Genomic DNA, 21,443 nt, shown 5'->3' with positions numbered 1-21,443 from the left:
AATTAATTTTTTTTCTCCTGGCTTGGGAGATCTCGTTACCTGTCACTCCCACCCTGTATACGTTACTGGGGTTCTTATGTTGTAGTGCGAACACATTTCAACATGTGAGACGAACTTATTGCCTTTAATGCATATTGACATGAATTCCTTCAACTACATATGAATTAATTTGTATTGAATGAATTATTATTCGTATTTAATAATTGAATGAATCTATCACTAGATTGGCTCAAACAAAAGGAGCATAGCACACAACATCCTTATAAGTTTGTGAGCTTGCAACAGTAATCCACCACTTGTTACTTGGAGATGTGTACACATAGGAAGCAGCAATTTGAGGAACTCCACTGGTTGGATAATTGGTTTGCCAATCGGTATAACTCGACACGGAAGATCCATCCGACCATGAATAAGTCTTACTGGAAGAATCATAATTATTTCCAAGGAAGAAACTGAAGGACTCATTCTTTGGAAGTAAATTCATAATAATGGTCTTTTCAGCGGCAGTTTGAATCATGGCCAATGAGGCAGAAGAATCCCAATATTTACACAAGGTATTCAACACGGATGGACTGTATGCTGTGCTGAAACGAGTGTACACATAACAACGACCCAAAGTGGCACTGCATGTCTGATTTCTATACCAAAACTGTTCCACATAGGTTGGAGGTTGAGGATCATAGGGAGTAATGACACTCGAAGGTCCTCGAATACTTCCCACTGCATATTGTGAACCTCCTGAAACTGCGAACGGAATGGTTCCTTCACTGACATCACCTTCAACCATTAATGAATAAATTCCACTCTTTCCAGTAGCAATGGTAAACGTTTTAGGAAGAGACTCCCATGTGAAACCCTTATAACCACTAATTGGATCAGTACCAAGATACACTGGGAAGTATGGAGAGTAATTATAGAAAGCGTCTTGATTGTATCCTGATGCCAATTGAAGAGTGAATTTTTCAACACCACTTGCTGCATTGGAAGCAACAGCCACTTGGTAGGTGAAATTCGATCGAACCCAATTTGTGTTCAAGATATTCTTAATAATTGAAGTGGTCTTTCCGAGATAGGTCACTGAATAGCCAGAAGTACTGAGTGGAACAAGTGTCTTGGTTTGTGACAATTCGACCGTATTACATGCATTATCGACCACTGTTTGATACACACTTCCCAAACTATTCCAATTCACAGTAATTTGATTGTAGTAGTCATAGTTCATTCTTTGAATTTGTAATTGACCAAAACCTGAGGATAAACCACTTCCAATTCCAATTGCTAATTGTCTCCAATTCCACAAAGCAGATCCAAATCGTGCAATTTCAGGATTTCCATATGAATTGCCAGGACTCCATGAATTAATATCAGAAGATCGCACAGTTGCTTCAGCACAAGGATTACATCTACTTGTTGCGCTTCCCCAGTTGCATTGAGAACAGGACATACCAGGGAATCGAGGTGATTTACAATAAGTGGTGGTCACATTTCCATAAAGTAATTTGTTCGTTATGTATCCATAAGTAGATGAGTCACATGTTGAGCATGAACAAGGTTCATTGCTTTCACCATCAGTCACATGGATGATAATCTTATTGGTGACTTCTCTTCTTCCTTGATTGTATAACATTTTCACTGCTTCATTAATACCGAGATTGCTGGCAGTTCCAGATTTGAGCTGAGCACAACCACTGATGGTATTGAGTACAATATCTTTACTTGTACCAGATGATAATTGCAAGTGGGTAGCCACTGTTGAAGCAAATTGAATAATACCAATATTAGTACCTGTTGGTGAAATGTTAGAGCCAAAACCAGCAGTGATATTGGACATGAACTGTTTCATATTCAACCAGTTCGCATCAGAAATGGATCCACTTCCATCCAACAAGAAAACTGTTAAATTATTACAAGTGAAAGTTAACATGTTACGACACGGTTACATTCTCATCTACTTACTAATATCCATATTCAAATAACATTGACATGAAGTATACTGAACGGTGACAATAGCCGATGATGTGGTTTGATCTTGATCCGATTTAATTCTATAAACAAATGTTTGAGCGTCACAACTACCTGTCCTTGGAGAAACACGAATAATTCTAGAGTTGGCAGAATCGCTTGGATTGAGGATGACACAATTTCCAGAGGGACATGAATCAATTCCATTGAAAGAGAAAGTACCACCTGAAATTATGAAAGAATATGATTAGATTCGACTCGAGTGAATGAAAAAAGCTTACCTAAAGAATCATAGTCATTACTCATAATACTAGAAACAGGAATGTCAATATAGGTGTTATATCTGGTGGACACAAAGTCGTTGACGCTCATTGGTGGAAGAGCAGTTGGAGTGATGGACACATTAACTGTGACAGTCATTGGATTCACTGGATCGCTATCCATGACACCTACAGTAAACCAACAACTAGATCCCACGAAAGAAATTTGTCTTTGGAAGTTAATCTTATTGGAAACGACACGAATTGATTGCATGACGCCACTTGTGCATGAACCTGTGCTCAAAATGCTTGTCAATGAGAGAGTATCAGCTGTATCTGGATCACCGGCATTGGAAAGTGACAAATAATCCATAATTTGAATCGTGTTACTATCTCTTCTCACAGAGTACACATAATTATAGGAAGGAGCAACAGGTGCTTGATTGGCCTGATTGACATAAATTTTACATGTAACAGTTTGACCAGCAGAATTTGAATAGGAATAAGTGGCATAACAATTATTGTTCATGCAAGATCGAGTAGCTGTTGGATAATAGGTCAACTTGTTGGTTGAAGAATCCTTAGAAATGGTTCCAATACCATTCAGGGTACTTGTGGAAGAAACAGTAACAGTTGCTGGTTCACTTCCAGAAAGTTTCACCAAATTCAATCTGAGATTGTCTTCAAATTGGATGGATGCATCATTCTTGGAAGCAGTAATGTAATAATCGACGCAACTCAAAGCACTTCCTGTGATATTGACTGTATAAATATATGAAGAAGTGAGCTGACCATCTGTAATGTAGACATAGAATTGTTGTGCACCAATGAATGAATTGGAATAAGTGAATTTTGCAGAACCATCTGTTCCACTTATCAACACAATGGATGATCCTGAATCTTGATTAGGAAGAAGAGCAACGGAAGAAACTGTCACACTGTCACCATCGGTATCAGTAACACCGCTTAATAAATTCGTTAAGATAACTGTTGGATTTGAGTAATTTCTTGTCACATTGGCCGTTCTGGAGGATCCCTGAGGTGGCGTGTTTCTAATTTGAATTGAGATTGTTCCATAGGTGGTGAGTGAATTATCTGTACAACCATATTTGATCGTATCGGTTGCAGTGTAAGCACTACCATCAGAAGGTCGAACTGTGTAAGACATGGATGTTGAAGGTCTGTAGGAGAAGGAACCAACTGTACTATCCGTGACGGTAATTGTACCCAAACTTCCTTGAATAACACCAACAAAGCTCAGTGGATCTCCATCAGGATCTGAACATTGAGTCTGTAACATTTGGGAAAAGCTCTTGACTTCATTCCATTTCATTGAGGTCGATAGAGATGTTGCACTTGGAGCAGTATTGGTAAATGTCAATGAAACAGTCGCTGCTGAAGAAGTGGCAACACCATCAGAGATTGTATATTTGAATGAATCACTGCCTGATCCAGTCGTCGATGAAGAATCTACATAAATAATGGATCTCTTGTCAGAGCTAATGGAAAGTGAGGCACTTCGAGAAGATGACACTGAATCGACACTAGCAATATAAATATTGTTGTTATCAGGATCATAATCGTTTTGTAATACAGAAAGAGTTAAGCTCTTGGATCTCCAATTGTTGGAATAAGAGTCAGCAACAGCCACAGGCGCAGTATTGGTGAGAGAAATCGAAACCGTTTGAGTAATGGTTTGAGCAATGTCAGTAATCTTGAATTGGAAACTCGTAGTTCCCACAGTGTTTGCAGGTGGAGTATATTTCACAGTGGTGGCATTGAATGAAGCAACAGTTCCCATGGAGGGTTGTGAAAAGGAGGAAACAGAAAGAGAATCACCATCCGCATCATTGGCACCATAGAGTAAGTTAATTAAAAATCCATTTTGAACATTAGACCACAAATAAGTGTAGGACATGTCACTACAAGTTGGAGCCACATTTTGGAGATTAATGGTAATGGTGCTAATTGTTGAAGTTTCAAATCCATCACTAACGACATAGGTAAAGGTTTGTGGAGCAAGATTTCCACTTGGATTGTTAAAAGTAAAGGACTTCTTATCACTAGAGAGAGTTAAGGTACCAAGTGATGGCAAAGTATAGCTTGAAATTACCAAATAATTACCATCTACAGAATCTGAATCTGTTGGTTTCAATGCGTCACTTCGACTCACGACTGGAATTGACAAGGTGTAAGCATTTGAGAAGTGTGAGTTCATATCGATATTATAAGAAACTGGTACAGAGTTGGTGACAACAACAGTAAATGTGGCACTCGATGTGGTCCATCCATCGGTGAAAGAGACTGTGAAAGTATCAGTACCCTTCCATGCTGAAGAAAGTTTGTATGAAACGGCATTATTTGAACCCAACGTCACAGTTCCTTGATTGACCTTGGTAATGGCAGTAATAGTAACTGTATCTGAATCAACATCACTCAATTTTGAACCTAAGGAAATGGATGTTGGTGACATGACTGTTCTCCAATGATAAGTAAATGCTGCAGAAGTGTTAGCAGTTGGAGCATTATTGTTAATGGTGATGGAAATGGTTCCTGTGACTGTTTCTCTACTGTCACTAATGACAAAGGAAATGGTCGAAACACTACCCACAAATCCTGTCTTTGGTGTATATAAAATAGATCTTCCTCCATCCACTGTAGTTAAAGTACCTTGACTTGATGAAATTGATGAATAGGAAGAGAGGGAAAGTGAATCTGAATTTGCATCAGAAGAGTTACCAACAACGGCAAAAACAATTCCATTGACAGCAGCAGACCATAATCCATTGAATGAGAGATTTTGTGTGGTTGGTCGAGTATTTGTCACTGTGACTGTAATCTTGGCACTTGTTGTTGTCACACCATCAGAAATGACATAATAAAACACATCTTGGCCCAATGGAGCAGTTCTTGGGTAGTAGGTGATCTTGTTGTTTGCTATAATTGGAGCAATTGAAGCAAGAGATCCATAAACGGAAGTTATCGTTAATGAATCTCCGTTAGGATCATTGTCATTTGCTAAGACATCTAATACTAGTGAGGCAGTGTTCCAATGAACGGAATAGGTGTCATCTGTGGCAATTGGAGCATTATTATACACTTGAAGGTTGACAGTGTTGGAAACGTCACCGTTCGAAGCATCATCCGTGACCACATAAGAGAATGAAAGAGATCCTGTGAACACAACACTTGGTGCTTGAATGGTCACGTTGGTTGAAGATCCTGATCGAACAGTCACACTTCCAACAGTAGTTTGAGATGAGATACTCTTCACACGAATTGCATCTCCATTTGCGTCAGAATCAGCAGGACTTAAATTCAATACATCCAAGTCAAATCCATCTCTAAAGGATCTCCATAATACACTGTAACTTTTGACAGCAGCTGTTGGAGGAGTGTTGGTGGTTGTGACAGTTAGGATTGCAGAAGTATTTTTCAGTCCATCACTACAAACATAGGTCATTGAAATACTACCAATCGTTGAAGATGGAACATAAGTAGCGACATTATTACTAATGGAAAAAGTTCCTTGTGAAGGTTGAACACCTGTGTAGGTTTGCAAATAAGCAGAATCTTCAGTATCTGAATCTGAAATAGAGGAAGCAAGACTTGTGACAAAAGTTGTCTTCCAGTGTGTGGTTGCTGTGACAGCGCTGGCTGTTGGGGTTGTGTCATAGACAGTACATGTCACATTAATACTGGATGATCCTGAACTAGAAGTGTATCTCAGTGTGAAAGTTTCAACGCCTGTGAATTTGTAAGCTGGAGTGTAAGTAATGTTCTTTCCATCGGATGAAACGACTACAGATCCATGCATGTCTGGAGAAGAAATTAACGTAGAATCGAGGGTAAGTGCATCTGTGGAGTTAATCTTCGACAAAGGATCTAATACAATTCCACTAAAACATGCTCTCCAATGAATATTATAAAATTGTTCAGTATCTTTTGGAACAGTGCTCTTAATTTGAACAGTGACAGTAGCAGTGGATGACTTGAAACCATCACTAATGACGTATTGGAATGTATCAGTGCCTATACTTGTTACAGAGCTAGGTGTAGGGAAATATTTAATCTTTCCAGACTGAATAGTGGCAACACCTGGACCATAAAGTGTGGATGCGCTGGTTTGTGTGATCGTCAGGTAAGGAATATCCTCAACGTCACTATCGGTTGCAAGTGACAAGACATCAATCAAGATACCACTCTGAATATTTGCTCCATAATATTGAACTGTCACTGGAGAAGCAACAGGAGCATTGTCATAGGACATTGTGGTCAATTTTTTAATGTCAGAATCTAATCCATCCGAAAGTTTGACATAACAATCTTCAGTTCCTTCAAAGGATACATGTTGGTATTGAACAAGTTGGATCGATCCAGAAGTCACCAATGAACAAGGACCAGATTGAACTGTCAGAGTAAGTGAATCTCCATCACTATCGGTTGGAGTATTGTAAACCGTATAAGAGACTCCAGAAGAAGCAGCTCTCCAATGAACAGTCTTATTTTGATTTGAAATTATTGGAACGTTCAGGTTCGTAATTAGGACAGAAACTGTGGCAGAGTTAAAAGAATCTTGAGCACCATCGTTGACCTTGTAGGTAAATGTTTTGGTACCCTTTGTTGGTGTCGATGCCAAGGTATATCTCACTTGTTGATTGCTTACAATTGAACAATTTCCTTGTGAAGGTTGTGTAAAGGAACTCACTGAAAGTGCATCTCCATCGCTATCCACATCATTATTCAATACTGGAATGTCAATAGACGAGGTCGACCAGTGCACAGAAACAGAATCTGCAACAGCAACGGGTCGATGGTTCGTCACATTAATGGTCACCGTTTGTGTGGCATTTGAAATTCCATCAGTGATGGTATATTGGAAACTGTCAAGTCCAACACGGCCCTGAGTTGGAGTGTAAAGAGCTTTTCCTGAGCTAACAGAGACTGTACCTAGTGAAGGAGTAGAGAATGAATTGGAAGCAAGAGATAATGAATCAGCATCACTGTCAGTGCAACCAGACAAGACATCAATGGTCACACCTGTCGAATAGGAGGACCAAGGTGTGCTGATGGACTTGGCAGTTGCTACTGGAACAGCATTTTGAATGTAAATACCAAAGCTTTGATTCTTTGCAATCCATCCATCGGTGTATTCAATAGTGAAAGAGGATGTTCCAAGAATAGCAGGAGAAGGTAAGGTCCATGTCACTTGTTTGACTCCAGCGACTGTGCTCACACTTGGAGTTCCATAACTGTTGGCCATTGAAACAATTCTAAAATCAATGACATCATTGTCACTATCCGTGATATTTGCCAAAACATTAATGTTCGTACTAGTGGTCGTCCAATGAATGGTTGTGGTGAATGCAGTAGCAACTGGAGCAACATTCTGAACATAAATGGTCCAAGTGCATGTAGTGGTGAGCAATCCATCGGTGAAAACAATGGTGATGGTTGCATTTCCTGTGAAACCTGTGGTTGGAGTGAAAGTGATTGAATATCCAGATCGAGAAATGGATCCACCATTGGAAATGGAAGCTTGTGAAATTGAAACAACATCTTCCCTGTCCATGTCAAGAGCATTGCACAACGCAATGACATCTCTTGAATAACCTGATGCCACAGCATCAAAGTGTTTTTGCTCATAATAGTTTGAAGCCGTTGGAGCATTGTCATACACATTCATGACCACTTGTATTTGAGCAGTTTGAGCACCGTCGGTTAGAGTCAAGTTGAATGAATCAGAACCTAAAAAGTTATTATTTTGCTTATAAATGACATTTGGCACTGTGGTCGAATTACCATTCGAGATGACAACAATACCATGTTGTGGAGAAACAAAAGGTGTCGAAAGCAATTGAAGAGAATCTCCATCAGTGTCAATTGGTTGAGGAACATCATAAATGTTGATTTGTGTACCTGAATGTTGAGTTGACCAGTGAACCGATTGAGTGATCACTCGATTCTTTGGAGCATCCTTATTTGTGGTCACTAATGTCACTTGAGCGGATGGACTGGATAGAACTCGATCGGTACAGGTGTAAGAAATTTGTTGTGTTCCTAATGATTCAAATGTTGGAGAGAAGATCAATTTGTTGCTTTGTGAATTCTTGGTGACAGTACCCTTAAAATTATTTGGAGTAAAAATGCTCAAAATGGAAAGTGGATCATTATTTTCATCCGAATCATTCTGCAAGACATCTAGTTCGACATTGGATGATCTCCAGTGAAGGGTAAAAGTATCATCTACAGCAATTGGAGCTTTATCAGTGACTTGAATGGTCACAACTCCAGTTGCAGTCTTTCCATAATCACTCACAACATACGTAAATGTATCATTTCCTGTGAAATTATTAAAGGACACACTTGTGTAGGAAAGAGCATCACTTCCATCAGCTAGTTGAACACGAGTAACAATACCCTTTGAAGGTTGTGTGAACGACTCAATGTGAAGAGCATCTCCATCATCGTCACCGTCATTGGCGAGAACTGGTAAGACGACCACATTGTCAAGCCAATGAACAGAGGCAACATCAGAAGTAGCTTTTGGTGCATGATTCGCAACTATTACTCGAACCGTTGCAGCATTAGAAACATCAATGCCGTCTGTTACAGTGTAAGTGAATGTCGCTTCTCCTGTGAAACCATTGGGAGGGGTGTAAAGAACCTTTTTACCACCTTGGAAACTTGAAACTGTTCCTTGAGATGGAATGGACAATGTCTTGATCACAAGATTGTTATAATCACCAGGATTAATGTCTTGATCATTATTCAACACTTCAATGGCAACACTTCGATTCCAAGCGACTGTGGCCACATCAGCAACGGCAACAGGAGCATCATTCACAACATTGACAGTAACTTTGGCATAGTTGGAAACAGCACCTTCAGAGTCAGAAATGGAATATGTGAAAGAATCTGTGTAGGTTTGATTCAAAGCTTGATAAGTGACAACAGAGCTCGATGAGGAAATTCCAACAGTAACACCTTGAGAACTCACAGTGGCATCGTTGTACTTGATAACATCATTGTTTGGATCAAGATCGTTGGCAATTAAATTGAAACTTCCAATCCATCCCTTAGAAACAGTCACAACATCATCCTTTGCAATCGGTGGTGAATTTGAAACTGAAACAATTAAATAACCAGTGGTTTGGAAAATACCATCTGTAGAGCCATCTCGATTAGTATTGGAAACATAATATGGAGCGAAATCAGTTCCAGTGAAATCATGTGCTGGAATGTAAATGACATGATTGTCATCAACTTTCCGAATTTCACCTCCATAAAGACTAGTAAGAGATGTGAAAGTGAGTTTCAAAATATCACCAGCTGCACTATAGTCATTAGCGATCACATTGACAGTGATGTTGGAATTCTTTGAACAGAGAGCAGTGTCATTGTTAGCAATTGGTGGAACAGGTGTGACATTAATGGTAATCTTAGCGGTTACAAAATCAATTGTATCAGAAATCTTAATTTGAAAACTTTCAGAATAGATATTTCCACTCTCTGGGGTGTAAACAAGTTTGTAAGTATTGACTTTGACAGGATAAAAGTCATTGGTCACATAGTTGACTTGACTCATGACAGAGTATTCGACAAGTTGGAATGTACCTCTTGTTGGCTTGGTCAACAAGGAAACATAGACGGTATCCAACATGTCAGAATCCAAATAAGTAAGGTCTAGCATGTTGTTTGTTGAATTCTTTGGAACATGGAACACACGATCTCCACCTTGAGGAGGAGTATTCACAATCTTAATAAACACAAAACTATTACCAGTAAGTGATCCATCAAAGTTTTGATATTCCCAAGAGTCAGTTTGTGGTTGAACTTGTGGTGGTGGAATGTAAGTAATGTTTTTCTTATCCTCTGAAAGAATTAAGGTACCAATGGATCCAGCTCCTGCAGAGTAAATGGTAATGTCATCCTTGTTTATGTCATAATCGTTGGCTAAAAGGTTGATAATGGTCTTGTCATTCTTTGGAACGACATAATAGTCAGGAACACACACGGGAGCATCATTGGCTACGGTAATGAAAATAGTCGCAGTGGAAGTGACATTTCCATCAAAAACAGAATATTTGAAACTGTCTTCACTGTTAAACCCTTTTGGAGGAGAATAATACACATAGAGAGAATCAAAAGCGATGGAAGAACCATTCACTTGAGGAGCACCAACAGCAGAAACAATCAATTCATCGCCATCTGGATCAGAAATGGTGGCACCCGAATCAGAAATATAACGGAAGACATCGAATGCATTCTTCATGGAATTCTTACTGACTGTATATTTTAAATCAATCAACTCGGGTGGACGATTCAAAATCTCAATATTCACCTGAGCAGATGCAACCACATAACCATTTGTGACATAATAGGTAAATGTGTCATTACCAGAATAGTATCCACTGGAGGTATAGACAACTTTTCCACCTCCTGTCATGACAGCTGAACCATGAAGAGGTTGTGTGATGTTGACCAATGTTAAATTCAAACTCTTAGGATCAACATCATTTAATAAGGGATAAATAGTGAAAGGACGACGTTTATAGACCTGTGCATAATCATCCTTAGCAGTTGGACCTGAAACACCAGCAGAGACGGTGACCATGATAATGGTAACAACGACAGAGGTGACCACCATGGTAGAAATAATACCTCCAACTGTTGAAGGAGTTCTCATCGAGAGAGAGAGGATTGGTTTTTTGAAATTCATAGGATAGTTTTTGTATTTAACCATCGATGGTTTTTTGATGTTCATGCATGACGATGAATGAAAACTATTCACACATGTGTGCGTTCACAACATACCTATCGTTTGAGTGATGGTTCCTCCTTTCTATAGAAAGTGATGGAAATACATTGAATGTGCATCGAACATTGTATTTGAGGTTCATCATAAAGTTGTCGTCGATGTGTCGTTGATGACATCACATTATGTGAATGACATGGGTTGTATGACCAAAATATATACAACAGTTTGTAGTATCACAACCATTCTGTCCATACTACTTACCAACAAGGAAAGATTGACACCAAGGGTACTTCTACCCACAGTGGTTGAGCTAAAAGTAATTTGTTCTGGCATTCAAAAATGTCTTGTTGAAGAAGAAATGATGAACCTCAAATCTCAGATGAATGATGGTCTTTTCTCTCAATTGTTGAGAGATAAGAGTTCTCGAGTGTGGTCTTTGAAAATATGAATGAACTATTGCGAGGGTGGAATTATGAACTCTTAGAATCTACAACTACTACAACACCCCTGTTTTCAAGCACAGAGAGGTTTGCGGAGTGGTATTGTTTTTTTTTGAAGTGTGTATATAATGAACAGCTGTCACGACTTGTCATCCACATTAGGGGAATAGCGCCTGAAAAAGATTGCTAATACGGAACAAGCAATTAGAGATACAAACTAGAACAGCTGAAAGCACAAATTTATACTCCTTTTTAGTCGTTGAGTCTTGTTTTATAAAAACCATTCCCAAGATTCTCGAGTCCGAGAGGGTTTGAAATTTGGAAATTTTATTGTGTGCGAGCACATTCGACATACATGTTCAAGAATACAATACGAATATCCTATTTTTTTGCAAACAAGTTTTACGGATTGAGTTTAGCTTTCGTGCCACACACGCATCATCACTTCACATGAGAACAAACATTTGATGCACTACAGATAAATTGTATCATGTCCATGTTGAATGAGATTAATCCAATTTTTCTGTAATTTTCATTGAGAAATCAACCTTCACTCCACCTCCCTCTGTCAAAATACCCATCGACAAGACATGAACATGTTCGCAATGTTTCAAATAATCGAGAACAGTCTCTGGATTCAATCCACCACTCACTTCAATGACTAAATTTGGAAATTCCTTCATCAAGACACGAGCTGCCTCTTCAGCTTGAATGGCATTGAAATTATCTAACATGACAATATCAGCTCCAGCGAGTGCTGCTTGTCTCGCATCTTCCAATGATCGACATTCCACTTCAATTTTTTGTGTATTCATTCCACATAACATTTTTGCTCGTTTCACACAATTCGCAATCGAACCTCCACAGGCATCAATATGATTATCTTTTAACATGATCATTTGAGAAAGATCCATTCGATGTGGTTTACATCCTCCCACTAACACTGCATACTTTTCAAAATGTCGAAGTCCAGGAGTTGTTTTTCTTGTGGCAGCAATTTCACCTCTAAATTTCCCGCCTCCTTTCTTTTCACAAGTTTCTTCCATTTGTAAATCATGAACTCGACGGCAAATGGAGGCAACACCAGAGAGATGAGACAAAATATTTAAGCATAATCTTTCGACTTGTAATAATTGATAGACAGGACCATCGACGACTGCAATTGGAATTTTAGTTTTTTCACACTGACTCTGTGATGGATATTTGAGAGTCTTGCCATACTCGTTCATTAAATGTGTCACCAAATGTTCATCATTCAAATTATCACCTTCTTGGACAAGCCATTTCACAGAGAGTTCGGAAAAACATTCTTCAAATAGAATGGTTAAAATTGGAATTCCACAAACAATGACAGAAGAATTATGAGATGATCCATCCATACTGCCATTGCTATTCTTCTTCATCTTGTAAAAGATGGTTGAACGTTGACGAGAATCTCCGACAATGGATGCACTCACATCAAAGGCAGGAATGTCCTCTCGGATCCAATCTTTTAATTTATCAATAATGAGAGGTTTTGGAGGAAGCATGAATTGAAGTGATTGAGTGAGGGAGTGATGGTTGGTCGATGATAGGGATGAGGAGGAGGAGGAGGAAGAAGCTTGAGTGGTTTCATAATGACTCATTTTCTTTTGATTGACTGAATTCACTCTATCGCAACCATTCCGCGCTGAGAAAAAGCTATTACCCAAATTCTCAAATCCTTTTTTAAACTGAATTCTCATCTTTGGTCGCGAGAAAATCTTGTCCAAAGTGATTGAATTGATATTATTATATAACTACTACTGTTGTTATAATTCCACCACCCACACAGAGAATAAATTTATTCTCCCTTGTAATTAGGTTTACGCTTGTCCTTAAATGCTGTCAATCCTTCAATTCTGTCCTTGGTTGGAATAACTTGAGCATAACACAATTCCTCAGTCTTCATGGCATTGGCAATATCTAATTGAATTCCCTGTTGAATCGCTTGCTTGGCCATTTTGACAGCAATTGGTCCATTTTGAGAGATTGGTTTACCATATTGTTCGACAATATAATCAATCAGTAATGAATCTTCGTTGGCACTTGTTGTTTTATCCACCACAAGAACATCATTTAAAATTCCATATTTTTCAAAAGCTTCTTTCACATTAATCTTTTTAGCAGTGTAAATCAATTCTTTAGCTTTGCTAACACCAATTAATCTTGGAAGTCTGACAGTTCCTCCAGCTCCTGGAATAATGGCTAGAGAAGTTTCTACCAATCCAAAATAGGGCAATAAATTTTCAGCATCCTTGTTAAGAACGCCAACTCTGAAATCACATGCAAGTGACAGCTCCATTCCTCCTCCCAAGCAGTATCCATTGATCGCTGCAATGGTTGGAATTGGTAAATTTTCCACATCATTCATCAAATTACGAAGTTTAGTCACAAATTGACTTGTTTGTTGTTGAGTCATTTGTGATCTCTCTTTCAAGTCTGCTCCTGCACAAAATGTTCCCTTCACTGCACTGTTAATGATCAAACAACGAATTTGATGTTCCGTATGATTAAATTTTACAAAATCCAAACAAGACAACAACTCGTTCACCATATTTACGCCCAAAGCGTTTCTTTGTTGCTGTCTATTGAATGAGAGAACGGCCACATTTGGATGTTTTTCATTTGGTAATTCAAAAAGAACATCTTGCAAGGAAGAAGGAACAGCAGAAAGTTGGAATCCTTGTTGGTGAGTACTGAATTGCCGATAAGCTTGTTCCGACATTCCAAGCTTGATGATGGAAGAACAATTTTTAAGCAGTGATGATGAAGAGCGAACAGCGGTCAGCAAGGAGCCTCTTGCGAGCATTTTTTATTGTAAACATTAAATGCAAAACAAAGCTTACTTGAAAAAAAAAATAATTGTCAAGCCAAAGAAGAAATCAGTATCTCCAAAAAAGAAATCTAAAAAGTTCTTGCTTGTGAAAATGTTCCCCTAAAGAGAATGGTGCTAGAGAGTGTTGGAGCACTTGATGCTTTCAAAGAAATTCAATCGGTTTCAAATATAGGACACCATTGTTGTCATATTCATTGAGAACATTCATTGTGTTGCTTTCTTAAAAGTTTGGAGTGGTGAGTCCCCAAATCAATGGCACACAAACACTAATAATCACCCAATACATGAATGTAATGGGTAATCCTGCCTTCAAATAATCCATAAAGGTATAACCTCCCGGACCATGATGAGCATATTGGCTTGATAGCCAATAGGTGTTGCGAATACACTTGAAGCCGCATAGGTTACACACATGGCCATACATCTCGGATTCAAACCATAAGCTCTCGCTACGGCTAATCCTAATGGCAAACAAATTGCCACTGCTGCATTATTAGTAATAATCGAAGTGATGCACAAGGTGATCAAAACAAGACATGCAGGAAGTAAGAGAAGAGGCATATTCATCCATCTCAGAAATTCTGTTAAGGCTTCTGCCACTCCGCTCTGAGTAATGGCATTGGCAATTCCAAACGATGCTCCAACCATGACCACTAATCTCCATTCAATACAATCGACAGCTTTGGTTGGGGAAATGAGTCCAAACAAGATAATGACACAAAAAGTCACCAATGTACATTGAACCATTGGAAATCCGGCAATTGCACAAGAAATCATGGCAAGAAAGAAGACAAAGATCCAATGTTCCCACCACCATAAATTGAGTGTCTTGTGAGTGCATGGAATGGTCCATACGACCTTTTTGGAACTGAAAGGATCATGATAAGGTGACACGTGACTCATTCTTGAAATGACATAAAAATCTCGAGAGGAGTCATGATGAATTCGATAGAATCGAGTCTTTCCCAAAATGAGTATGGTATCACCCACAGAGACAGTTTGAAGAGTTAAATCATGATCTGTTTTGGTCCAAATGGTTGTTTTTTCAGGTTGTGGATTCTTTACCGTCCTTTCATCAGAGATGAGAGTGGTCGAGGAATTGAGTTGACGAATGGCAAGAACTTTGACTTGAAAGCGCCTCTCGAAGCTTTCATAAAGTTGACCGACACAAGAATTCGAAGGTCCGACCACGACTTCGAAAAATTCCAATTCATTGAGACCATCCTTGTGAGTTTCATCGGACGATGGATGTTCTCGATGAAATTTCAAACTAAATCTCTTTCGTGGAGTCGTTGGAGTGTTGAGTGTCGATGAGGTCGAAGGGTGGTGCTGATGCTGAGGTGGACTTTCAAGTGAAGGTTTTTTCTCTCCAGCATCCACCACATTCTTCTTTTTGAGATTCAAATAGAGTTGATTGGTCACAGTGTTATTGGGATGGGAATGGAAGGAAGAATCACTGAGAGTGGTGGGAGATTCAATGAGTAGATCGGTCGAATGGTAAGAATTTAAATTTCCGTTACTACTACTTTGTGAGTTTCTACCTTCTTCGCAATAAGGGACTTCTAAGATTTGTGTTGGAAGGTTATTGGAGGATGGCATTAAGAGTGGTTCTGGATGAGAAGAAGATGCACCATTCCTGGAAGTGGTGGTCAGAACAACTGTACTATCTATAGATTCTTGAGGATTGGAAGAGAGTCCCACTCGAGTATCTCCACTCACTTGTTGATGAATTTCATGATCTGTTTTTTGAAATGTTTCCTCCTTCTCCTTACATTCAACCATCATGGAATGTAATTTAAAGATGGAATCTGAAAGACCTCTAAATATCAAAATGTCATTCTTTTGAACGATTTCACTCAAAGGAACAGGTGAAATATGTCTCAAGAAGGAGATGCCAGAAACTCTTTCTTGCTGTGAATGTTCTTCCTTTGGAGGGATTTTAGATAAATCATTTTGGGAGCAAACAGAATCACAAGTAGGTTCAATTGTGGTGGAATGAGTCTCAAAGGTATTGTTGGCCTTATCCTTGGATGGATCAGAAACTTGAGGAGACTCATCCACTCGATAGGATGATGTTGAAGGTATGGATGATGTTTCTCCAATTTCTTCTTTTGTTCTCAATTCTTCTCTCAGAATGGCTTCAAGATCAAAGTGTTTTCCTAATTCTAATTTTTGAAGAATCTTTTCCTTAGAGGATCCATTCATGGTGGTAAATAATCGATACGCTTTGGAACGTTTGGGTTGAGATTCTAAGTGAGACATTTTCACCAAGGACACAAACAGTTCAGAACGTTCTCTTACTTTTGGAATTGCCTTTTTTGTGGACAGGTCTGAAAACCCAATGATGGAAGACAAGGTTGAAGTGTTGAGTTTTGGTTTCACACCTTCTTTAGGAGAGATCCATAACACATACAAAGAGCAATAAATAATGGTAAAACAAGCCAATATAGATCCCACATAAATAAATTCATAAAAGGTCAATGAAGAATAACCAAATTGAGTATAAATACCATTCGCAACAATGCTTGCTGAAGTTCCAATATAGGTCAATAAACCACCTCCAACCGTGGTATATAAGAGAGTCATGAGGAATTTTGAAGATGCAAGTCGATGTTGTTTGGCCCATTCCAAAATGAGTGGAATTCCAGTGGCAACAACAGGTGTGTTCGAAACAAAGGCACTGAATAAAGTAAAGACGAGACCAATTCTCAATGTGGGAAGCACGAGTGAGAGATGATTGAGAAAGGCGTTCTTTTTGTTGTTTGTTTTGAATCGAATGGGACTTCCAAATAAAAGTCCTGAAAATTTCAACACGAGTGAATTTTCACTCAATGGTTTCACAATTGGAAATAAAAGAGCCACAATAAGAGTGCCCGAATTGGAAAACCCACTCAATGCATCATTTAAACTGAGAATACCTGCCAATTGGAAGATCACTAGAGTCAAAAGGACCACAAAATAAGGTCTCCAGATGGAACTTACTAACACAATGAGCATTAAAAGGGCCATTCCCAACACAAACCACAAACGCCATGAATTCCAAGCAAATGCAACTACAGGAGATTTCGTACCACATGTATTGATGAGAGGAATGTTGGAGGTGACAAGTGAAAGAACTTGAATGGAACTGTTAAATGTCATCAATGAGGAAAAGGAGAATTTCACATTCTTTGGACTTGGATGAATGGATGTTAACAGTAAATACATTTCGTTTTGTTGCATTTCAGTCCTGTTGTTGGAATATGCCCTTTCAAGTTGGTTCAAAATTTGAGAACGATTGAATCGCAAAGTGAACCATTGAATATAATATTCATTTTCAAACAATTCTGGAATGTCCAAATATTTGGAAATATTGAAATATGACTTGTTGATGGATGATCCATTCAAATGGAAAATCATCTTGTCATAATTTAAATCCATTCCATTCTTATTTTGAAGAGTCGAGACAGGATATTCTCGTAAAAGATCTTGTCCAAGATTGGGAAGGAATAATTCACTCGAAAAACGAGTGTTTAACAAATTGGAGTGAATGAGTCGAAAATAATAATAATTGGAAAATAAGGAAATCTGATTAGAGGTCCACTCGACCAATGGTTCATCAAAGATGAATTTCCATGACAAGGTATTCTTTTGATGGTCATAGTCAATCGATGCAAAACAAATTGTTGTTGTGATAGAAATGGTAGAGTTTGGTTGAGTAGAGTTTTGTTCTAGATCTAATTGTAATTCAGATGAATGATCGAAGAGAGAATGAACATCTTGTTGAGAAGACCCAGAGATCGATTCATTGACTGTGAGAAGAATGTTTCTTGTAAATTCAGAGGTGAAACGATAGGTAGAGGTTTGAGCTTGAACAAATATAAAAGAAGAAGAGGAGTTGATGATGGTGGTGTTATTCGTGTGGTTGGATTGCATCCATTTGGGAACAGAAGACAAGGAAAAAACTTTTATGTTGAAGAATTGTAAAGCAACATTCAGAGTGAACAAACAATGCACCAAAAGAAGAGAAAGGACAAGCAACAGAAGAATTTTGTTGAGAAGTTGTTGTAATTGTTGTTGCTTTAAAGGATGATGATGTGGATGATTTGGTTTTTTGAAGAAATTCCTGAAGAGGATTGCTTCTATTGTACAGCAGTTGTCGTGTGTGGATTGATGCATGGGATGGAATGGTATTTGGATGTATTAAAAACAGTGAAGATACAAACGATGCATGACCGAAGAGTTCACTTTCGTGTGAGACTTTTGTGTGAGTGATAGGGAAGAGGTGTTTGAGTGTTTTTTTAACAAAAGAAAGATCGCCTATGATCGTTCTCTCAAAGAAACAATTGTTGTGATGTGTTTGCACTCGAACGCACTCCATGACAAGTCATGCAAGTACAAAAAAAGTAAGGTTCACAAAGTTTAGGGTGTTCACATTTTTTGTAAAGAAGATAATACAATATCAGACGTAAAAGTACTTGTTGAAGCAGTTTTGCACGACTGTACTTGTCAAATAACAGTTCTTTGAAAGTTTTAAAAACTGGAGATGCAGGAAGGATATGAAAATATTATATGATGATGATCCTATCCAATTCGAGAATAAGGCTTGCTTGATCTTTTAAGACGAAAAAAAGGAAATTAAAAAAAATTCAAAACATGCGCCAACAGCTTCTTTCACTCCGAGTCATTCCAAGCAAACTCTCCACGACACATCATTGTGAATGTACAAAGGAAATGAGAACATTAGATAAGAAAATAGATGTTCAAAATTTTTTAAAATGGTTTCACTCCTTCAATTTCATAATAGTGGTTCATTGCGAAGATGGTCATCATGCTTTAAATTTTGAAATGATGAAAAAATTAAAATCAAAATTGGAAACTGTGAGCAAGGAACGAAATGCTGCTAACTCCATACTCGAGTATGAATTCATGATTGGTACGAAAAATAGTGTATTACAAAAATCAATAGATATTCTTTTAGAACAAGATCACCCAACAAATAATGAGCTAGAAAGTATTGTTAAAGATTCTTTAAGACAATTGAAATCATATTTATTTGGCCAAGTTGGATTAATTTTTACAAACAATGCAAATAATATTTTAAACGAGTTTCAACAATTGCTAGCTTGCGAAAGATTGACACAAAATGAAATGGAAACGATCACCGAAAGCAAAGCTGAAGTCAATAACAAAGAATCAGTTACAACCATTCAGAACGAACAAATTGTTTATTTACCAGTTGCATCTGGCAAAGCATTACTTCCTTACAAGTACGACCCAACAAATCAATCCTTACGCTTGCACGGTCAACTGTGGCATCCAATTTCAACAATTTCAATACCTGTCATCCAAAAATCATCAAATACGTGTTCGACAGAGATTAAATTGTATCATGGAAAAGATCATTCACAAAACTACAAATTCAGACCTGCCAATTTCAAGAGACGAAACCACCCAATGATTGGACCCCAAAATGAAAACAATGCTTATGTAGCATTGTTAATTTTTAACAAAGCTGAAAACTGCATTACGAAGCAAATCATAGAAATATCAGAAAATAGCACAAACAGTGATAATTAAGAGTAATTTAAGAATTTGTTTTTTCATAATTAAATATTTCCTTCTTTAGAGTTGTCTTAGTTTTTCTTCTTTTTAGATAAACTTTCAGGAAGATTACTGGATGTTCCTCCTATACTAGTTCGCTTTTTGTTGTTTTCAATGTTTGCTTCATTTGTTGTAATAATTTTAGGGGAATTAGTTGGCTGTAAATCATACAATGGAACGACACCTGTCTCCTTCTTGATGTGAACTACTTCATGACCAAGTTGTCTGTGTTTGTGAGTAAGCTTGGTTTGAGTTTCTTTGATTGTATTTAAAGTCTTTTCGAGCTCTTCAATTTTTTGTTTGAGTTGAGGAATTATTTGCGTATTCGTTTCAAGAGCATCTATTCTCGAAAAAATTTTGTCGTCTTTTTCTTTTAGACCTAACAGAGATGAATGAATGAATCCAATTTCATCATTAATTGACTTTAGAGTAGGTAATTCTTTAAATAGAGCTGCAGGCTCAGTAATGTTTCCTTCTTCTCCTGGGGTCTTTTCTGAATCTGCTGACCATAATTCGTAAACAGATAAACAATGAAAATCTAGTGTGTAAAAATGTAAAATGTCAACAATTGGGCTTTTGTCGCTCATTATATATTTTCTTCCAACACAGGACTGACAATGACGGCAAAATAATGGGTAATAATTGCTTCCCGCATCAAATCTATCAGGTGGAGCAATTTGTACATTTTCTCGAACATCAACTTTGTAGATACTACAAAAGCTTAGAATTTCATTCTCATCGCTATGATAAACTAGAGCATTGCTGTCAATAAATATCGTTCTGCAATGCTTACAAGAAAATACAAATTGGGAGTCTGATGTCGATGTCGTTTTTTCTAAAACAGGTGGGGCATTGTTTGTGACAGGCTCACCTCCTAAAGTTGTTGGATTATTTACACCATATGATGTTTGTGGTGGTTGCACAATAGCTGCTGTTAGAACTCCACTCGAATAAGGAGGTTGTTGGGGATTGTTGTCTGTTGTCAAAACATGTTGAACAGAGGCCGATGATGAAAAGTATGGAAAATTAGGTGTCTTTTGTTGTAAATGATGATGATCTCCATGTTGATCTCTCTCTCCGACAACCATTCCATCCCCATGAACTTGATTATTAAAAGGAGGAGTGTTAGCAGTAGAAGATTCCACAGGAGTGGTTAAAACTACATTGGATGATGCAGAACCTGGATTCTTTGGAGTGGTTGGTTGAAGAGGAGTTTGATATGCGGAATGCCTAGTAGGAACAGGGACGACAATACCTCCTGGATTTGTAGGAAGAGTATGAATATTATTATTGGTGTTATTATTATTGTTCAACATGGATGTAGAGTTGAGTGGATCGTTCATTAGTTGGTGATGGGGTGGTGGTGCTTGATGCACTCCTACCGATGATGACGAGGGAGGAGTGATGTGGTTTTGAAACATTTTTTAAACGTTATTTTATTGTTTGCCTATCAGACAGAGAAAATCTTTGATAAGACGGTATTAACTCAGAAGCACAACAACAATCGGAGGAGGTATTGGAAAGGCATGAATGATTCTGTACAGAGTCATGTAATATTGAACCTCTTTGGTGATGGCATT

General features: G+C 38.1%; 6 protein-coding genes across 6 annotated transcripts; 1 reads left to right on the top strand and 5 right to left on the bottom strand.

Moving 5' to 3' along the window:
• Positions 1 to 229: 229 nt before the first annotated feature.
• Positions 230 to 11,316, bottom strand: FDP41_003925 (uncharacterized protein; the record flags this gene model as incomplete). The annotated part of the gene is made up of 5 exons (XM_044707283.1): positions 230 to 1,893; positions 1,957 to 2,187; positions 2,244 to 10,892; positions 11,040 to 11,067; positions 11,245 to 11,316. The coding sequence occupies 5 exons, from the start codon at positions 11,314 to 11,316 to the stop codon at positions 230 to 232; spliced, it is 10,644 nt and encodes a 3,547-aa protein (XP_044561985.1).
• Positions 11,317 to 11,932: 616 nt separating this feature from the next.
• Positions 11,933 to 13,048, bottom strand: FDP41_003924 (uncharacterized protein; the record flags this gene model as incomplete). Its single annotated transcript, XM_044707282.1, has 1 exon — positions 11,933 to 13,048. One exon carries the CDS (start codon positions 13,046 to 13,048, stop codon positions 11,933 to 11,935), a length of 1,116 nt encoding a protein of 371 aa, XP_044561984.1.
• Positions 13,049 to 13,245: 197 nt separating this feature from the next.
• Positions 13,246 to 14,253, bottom strand: FDP41_003923 (uncharacterized protein; the record flags this gene model as incomplete). Its single annotated transcript, XM_044707281.1, has 1 exon — positions 13,246 to 14,253. One exon carries the CDS (start codon positions 14,251 to 14,253, stop codon positions 13,246 to 13,248), a length of 1,008 nt encoding a protein of 335 aa, XP_044561983.1.
• A 336-nt stretch (positions 14,254 to 14,589) lies between these two features.
• FDP41_003922 (uncharacterized protein) lies at positions 14,590 to 18,195 on the bottom strand (the record flags this gene model as incomplete). Its single annotated transcript, XM_044707280.1, has 1 exon — positions 14,590 to 18,195. The coding sequence occupies one exon, from the start codon at positions 18,193 to 18,195 to the stop codon at positions 14,590 to 14,592; it is 3,606 nt and encodes a 1,201-aa protein (XP_044561982.1).
• Positions 18,196 to 18,915: 720 nt separating this feature from the next.
• On the top strand, positions 18,916 to 19,839 carry FDP41_003921 (uncharacterized protein; the record flags this gene model as incomplete). Its single annotated transcript, XM_044707279.1, has 1 exon — positions 18,916 to 19,839. The coding sequence occupies one exon, from the start codon at positions 18,916 to 18,918 to the stop codon at positions 19,837 to 19,839; it is 924 nt and encodes a 307-aa protein (XP_044561981.1).
• Positions 19,840 to 19,895: 56 nt separating this feature from the next.
• FDP41_003920 (uncharacterized protein) lies at positions 19,896 to 21,284 on the bottom strand (the record flags this gene model as incomplete). The annotated part of the gene is made up of 1 exon (XM_044707278.1): positions 19,896 to 21,284. One exon carries the CDS (start codon positions 21,282 to 21,284, stop codon positions 19,896 to 19,898), a length of 1,389 nt encoding a protein of 462 aa, XP_044561980.1.
• Between the last annotated feature and the right edge of the window lie 159 nt (positions 21,285 to 21,443).

Source organism: Naegleria fowleri (assembly GCF_008403515.1).
Source record: "Naegleria fowleri strain ATCC 30894 chromosome Unknown tig35, whole genome shotgun sequence".
Taxonomy (NCBI): Eukaryota; Heterolobosea; class Eutetramitea; order Acrasida; family Naegleriidae; genus Naegleria; species Naegleria fowleri.
Note: the sequence above shows the minus strand (reverse complement) of the source record. Positions and strands in the feature narration are given on the sequence as shown.